The sequence below is a fragment of the Gastrolobium bilobum genome, unplaced genomic scaffold, assembly GCF_033153095.1.
Source record: "Gastrolobium bilobum isolate Gb01-03AN ecotype WA unplaced genomic scaffold, APGP_CSIRO_Gbil_v1 utg67448, whole genome shotgun sequence".
In the NCBI taxonomy this organism is placed as follows: domain Eukaryota; kingdom Viridiplantae; phylum Streptophyta; class Magnoliopsida; order Fabales; family Fabaceae; genus Gastrolobium; species Gastrolobium bilobum.
Window position 1 is genome coordinate 1,703 of NW_026897538.1, and position 6,233 is coordinate 7,935.

A 6,233-nucleotide genomic window follows, 5' to 3' on the forward strand; every position below is an offset into this window, starting at 1 on the left:
GCCAGAACAAATAAAAGAAGACGAACTCCTTATTGAAACTGAGGAATTAAACTGAACTGATAAACCATGTTTAATCAAACAACTAACAGAAATTAAATTCCTCTTAAAATCCAGAATAAATAAACAGTCTTCTAAAACCAAAGTTCTGCAATTATTAAAAGATAAAATAACTTGTCCCACTGCCAGTGCAGACACAAGCTCCCCATTTCCAAGCTTCAAAACTCTTTGTCCTTCGCTTAAAGGCAAGCTATGTTTGAACCACTGCAAAGAGTAACAAACATGGTTAGTGGCTCCTGAATCAATGATCCATTTATCATTGTAATTCTCCACTAAACCAGCCTCAATCACATGTAAATTACCCATACCTGGCTGATTCATGCGTGGGCAATTTTTCTTCCAATGCCCCTTTTGTCTGCACTTGAAGCACTTACCTTTCGGTTGCTTCATTGCAACTGGTTTGGCAACTGGAATACCAGATTTCTTCTTTTTCTTGTTCTTGTTCTTGCCCTTGGGTTTCCCCTTAGGTTTCACAGAACTTTCACCAGCATAAAATGCACTGCCCTGCTTGACTAGAGACTGTTCAGCACTCTCAAGCTCGTGCATCAGTTGAGTAAGATTAAGATTCATCTTATTCATATTATAATTCATCTTGAATTGAGTGAAGTATTCAGGCAATGATTGCAAGAGAAGGTCAACTTTTACTTCTTGTTCAAACTTGACCCCATGATCCTCAGCCTTCTTGAAGTTTGCAATCATTGACAAACAATGATCCTGCACACTTCCTCCAGACATTACTGTCTTAGTGACAGCATTCAGCGCAATCTACCTAGCAGAGCTGCTGGATGTAGCAAACATGCCATCAAGAGTCTGGAGCATAGCTGCTCCACTCTCAACCATGTTTACCTGCTCCTGAAGGTGATTGGCAAGACTGGCTAAAATGTAACAGCGAACTGCCACATTTGCCTTCTCCCATTTCTCCTTCTCCTGCTGAAATTGGGCCTTTGTTGCCTCAGGCGCATCTTCAGCAGGCTGCGCCGGTATAGGGGTGGTCAGAACAAAATTGAGCTTTACATATTGAAGATCAATATCCAGATTTGTTTTCCATTGTTTGTAGTTTGTACCATCCATTGGTTTTTGACTCAAAATAGTAGCTAAAGGATTGAATGAAGACATTTTTCTGAAAATAAAATTACACACATTATTTACAAACTCGAAAAAAAACAACAAACAGATATAGCGCTAGTAGATTCTAATAACTACTATTCGTTTATTGTTTAACAATCCATTAGCTATCTTTACAAGGCTTACGATGGGCAAGATACTTGTAAAACTAATATTGTTATTTAGGGCCTTCAGTTCCATTGCCAGAGCCTCGATGGGAGGGATAACAATTTTATTAAAGTTGAATGTATTTAACCATTGTTTATTATCAAAATTATCTTTAGTATCTAAGTGTTGCCGACGATGGGCCGTACAAAACTTTACCAAAATTTTGAAGATATTAAGGTTTAATCTAGCGAAATCCGATTATCCTTATCCGATGGGGCTTCAGCGATAATCATTTCACTAATAAACCCACAATTGGAGCCCGTAGGTTTTATAATTAAATATTTAATTTAAAACCTTCACCCATTCAATATTTTAAAAATTAGAATTTTTAATTTCCAAGAAATGCTTAATTCAAAAAAAAAAATTTGTTTGATTTCAGAAATCCGGTCACTTTGCGTCAACACGTGTTACTCCATGACCATTTCAGAAAACCCACAAAAATTTATTTTCTCAAAAAACAATTTTCTCTTAGGAAATTAACTGGATTATTTATCTAGATTTTAAATCCATAATTAATTAATCCAATGGACAACCTAAATAATCACGCATACTAACTATCATACTAGTCGATTCAAGACATAATAGCTACTATGCAGTAATGACATGTGATCATGCAACAATATGGCATCTTCCTATTCTATATGACATGTTATTTCATCGCACATATAATTCATACCATTCAATTAAAGCATTAAATAATAAATAAATAACTTTAATCCATGGCTTTCTATAATAATCAATCAATAAATAAAATTACAACTTTGAAATTCCTTTTCCGTCCAGCCCCTAGTACCTGTCTCAAGCCCCTTTAGGGTATCTATGGGCCCACAAGCCCAAAGACCCAATCCTTTGCTAGAAACCCTAGGAGACAAAAAAGGAACCCTAGCCAACTGTTTTGCCGCGCCGTCAGCCGAAGTCATCTCAACACGAAAATCCAGGGGAAGGACCGCCACAGGGAGACGAGAACACGGCCGCCAGAACCACCCAAAAAGGGTGTGGCACGCGCCCCCACGCGCCGTATCTCTCCCGAAGAGTGAAGCCCACTCTCAGCCACTTGAGGTGGCGTGTGGCGGCGCATGGAGGCTCTAACGGCGGCGATCCACCCGTCATTTTGATCGTCTTTCCGTCCTCTTTCCAACCATATATGGATCGTCCAATTCCAAGGTCCAGAGGTCCACGAAAAGTCTCGGACAGTGTTGAATCCACATGTTCTTCGCAATTTCTTGATCTCCAATTTTTACAGAAATTCGAAAAATACATAGAAATTCCAAAAAAAACAAAAACAGCAAGGAGGAAACCTAATCATATGGGATTAGGTTCCTTGTTACAAATCAAGAAATACATGAGAGAATCTAACCATGGATTAAAGCGATTAACCGATTAAAATTAAAAGCAATATCGAATAAGAATTATAAACGAACGATCACCATGAAATAAATAACAAATATAGAAAAAGATGCCATATTTTCAAAAAATAATTTTCAAAAACAATCACATGAATTTATTTCAAAACTGGTTCTTTTCCTCATCGCTATCCGGCTCTGATACCAATTGTAGGTATATCATTAGAAACGCGGAAGCGCATCGAATCGACACGACGAGGGAAAAGATTAACCTTCATCGTTTTGATTACCTGGAAGGGCGTAGTTGTGTGGCCACGAACAATAGTTGTTCCCTCTATGATCGATCTTCCAGACTATCTCTCGAGGAGGATGAGATGGTTGTGTGGGCAACCGTTCAGATGATGAATGTCTGCCTCTTGGGTTTGTTTCTGATGATCTGTTCACCTTGGAGGCATAAGAGGAGAAAACCATGAATATATACCTTAGGTCTTAGACATAACTCAACCCTAAGCCTCATGGGCTCAAGTGTCACTGAAGCCCAATAGGACTTTAGTGACTAAAAGAGCATATATCCAACATATATTAGTCTTTATCATTATAATTTTTAAATGTTATAACCCAAAACGACATCGTTTTGAGCTCACTGTAGATAATTTTATCTCCGATGACTGGAGAAATACTTTTCCCTTCTTATATATGCTTATAATTTTTGAAATTTTTTTTAAACCACTCTTTATTTCCGTACGTTGGATCATGCTACATAGCGATAAATTTATTTTAATCCCCAAACAGTTAAAAATCTCTCATAGTATCAATGGCTAGTGCAAATGACCATTAATCCCTTCATATAACAAGTAATGCTGTTTTATGGGCTAAAAAGAGCAACTATTTCACATCTTATTATATGCACCAGGGGGATGGGATAAAATATGAAATTGAATTTTACAAAAGATGTAAACTTATATCTTATTTTGTGACCTAATAATGGAAATTGCAAAAAGAGAATGCAAAGAGGAGGAATTGATTTACATGTAATGACAGATCAGAATTTAGAAGTACTAGTATATTACCCGTGCGATGCACGGGAAAAAAGATCAAATTTTTTGTCGTTTGTCGTGGTTGGTTAATCACACTGCAAACCTTTTACTCACAAAAAATTGTGTTGTTATTTTGTTCTATATTTCAGGTGAAAAAAATTACAGCATTGACACAAAACTTTGCAAATATCAACTACAGACAAAAATCTGCTATTCAGAGGGATAATTAATTTTGCATACAACTACAATAATCTTTGAGATAGACTTTCATTTATTGCAATAACATTTAAAAACTAATAAAAAATAATTATTATTTGCAAGGATTAAAATCAGATTTAGGAATTTAATTATAAAAGAAAAATGATGAAATTTTAATTTAATTATAAAAATGTGTTTGTGGGTCGGCCCTCCTGGCCGAGTCCAGTTTGCCACCTCTAACGATCATCACGTAAAAGGTTTTTATATTTATCCACAAAAAAAGATTTTTTATAGTTGCGTCTAGGTTTTTATATTTTATCTCGGAAATGAACTTTCATTTACTACCATCAGATTTATAAAATAATAATAAATAACTTTTTTTTGCAGGGATTTGTGGCGTTAGTCTTTGGAATTTCACAAATTTATATTTACAAAAATTGAAATAAGATTTAGTAATTTAATTATAAAAGAAGAAGGATAAAATTTCAGTTGAATTATAAAAATATATTAGCGGGCCGGCCCTCCGGGCCGAGCCCAGTTTTCCACTCTAACTTTCAGAATTTTATATAAATAATATTTTTTGCAAGGATTAGTGTCGTTAGTCTTTAGAATTTCACAAATTTGTATTTACAAAAATTGAAATCAGATTTAGTAATTTAATTATAAAAGAAGAAAAATAAAATTTCAATTGAATTATAAAAACATATTGGCGGGCCGGCCCTCCGGGCCGAGCCCAGTTTTCACCTCTAACTATCAGTATTTTATACAAATGTTTATTTTTTGCAAGTATTTGTGTTAATTACACTCTTGCAATAAAAAAACGAAAGTTTAATTTCTTTCTTATGTACTAAATTAAAATTTTCATTTTTATAGTTCTTAAATTTAATAATTTTTTTAATAAAATGACAGACGTCATTTTTTATTTAAATTTAAAATTTAAAACTTTTTATATTAATTATGCATATTTTTTTATATAATTTTTTTTCTATTTTAATTTATGATTTTTATATATTTTTGTAATTGGTTATACATGTATATTTAAAATTTTTATGTTAAATATTGTTTTAAAAAATACATGTATATTATTTTAATTGTTTATGCGTATATTTAAAAATTTTATGTTAAATATTGACTTGAAAGAAAAAGGTATTTGAAATATTATTGAATTGTGTAAATAATCTTTACAAAGATGTCTCTATTTATAGAGAATGAAAACCCTAATACTTGACCTAATGGGCTTGGCCCAATACAACAAATACTAATAATAATAAATATACATGTAACCTCAATTGGAAGATTATGACACCTGAAAGAAGGAAACAACCCACATTGTCTCAGCAGCAACCTCAATCGTCTGAACCACTGGTAAGTCCTGAATCTCATATTTCTGATCATGATGTTAATACTTCAGATGACTTACCCATTACTACTGATTCTGATGATTTACCCATTGCTCTTAGAAAAGGAAAAAGAGCTTGTCCCAAGAAATCTTGTCCCTCCTGTCCCTCTTGTACTCAATACCCTATCTCCCATTTTGTTTCCTCTGCTAATCTTTCTGTGCAGCTCAAAAGCTTTGTTTCAGCACTAGACTCTATTGCAATCCCAAAATCAGTACATGAAGCCTTGAAAGATAGGAATTGGGCTCAACCCATGCAAGAGGAAATGAATGCGTTGGAGAAAAATAAAACATGGAAGGTTATTGATAGGCCTAATGGAAAGAAAGCAGTAGGGTGCAGATGGGTTTATGCCCTGAAATATAATTCTGATGGAACTCTTGAGAGATACAAGGCTCGATTAGTTGCCAAAGGTTACACTCAAACCTATGGCATTGATTATGAAGAAACATTTGCTCCAGTTGCAAAGATGAATACGGTGAGAGTCTTGTTATCCCTTGCAGCCCATTACAAGTGGGATATAAATCAATTTGATGTGAAAAATGTTTTCCTCAATGGTGAGTTAGAAGAAGAAGTCTACATGTAAATCCTGCCTGGTTTTGATTTTGTGAAGGGAGAAAATAAAGTTTGTAGATTAAAAAAGGCCTTGTATGGATTGAAGCAATCACGTCGTGCCTGGTTTGGAAAGTTTACTAAGGTTATGATGACCTTAGGATACAGACAGAGTCAAGGAGATCATACTCTTTTCTTCAAGCACTCCCATAATGGGAAGCTTACTGTGGTCCTTGTATATGTTGATGATATTATTATCACGGGTGATGATTTTGTGGAGAAACAGATTCTGCAAACACGGCTTGCCTATGAGTTTGAAGTCAAAGACCTTGGGAAACTGAGATATTTCCTAGGGATAGAAGTAGCTCATTCAAGGAAAG

At 34.6% G+C, this 6,233-nt stretch overlaps 1 protein-coding gene across 1 annotated transcript; it reads right to left on the reverse strand.

Annotated features, from left to right (window-relative positions):
• Positions 1-822: 822 nt before the first annotated feature.
• LOC133307830 (uncharacterized) lies at positions 823-1,173 on the reverse strand. Its single transcript, XM_061508392.1, has one exon. The coding sequence runs from the start codon at positions 1,171-1,173 to the stop codon at positions 823-825; it is 351 nt and encodes a 116-aa protein (XP_061364376.1).
• Between the last annotated feature and the right edge of the window lie 5,060 nt (positions 1,174-6,233).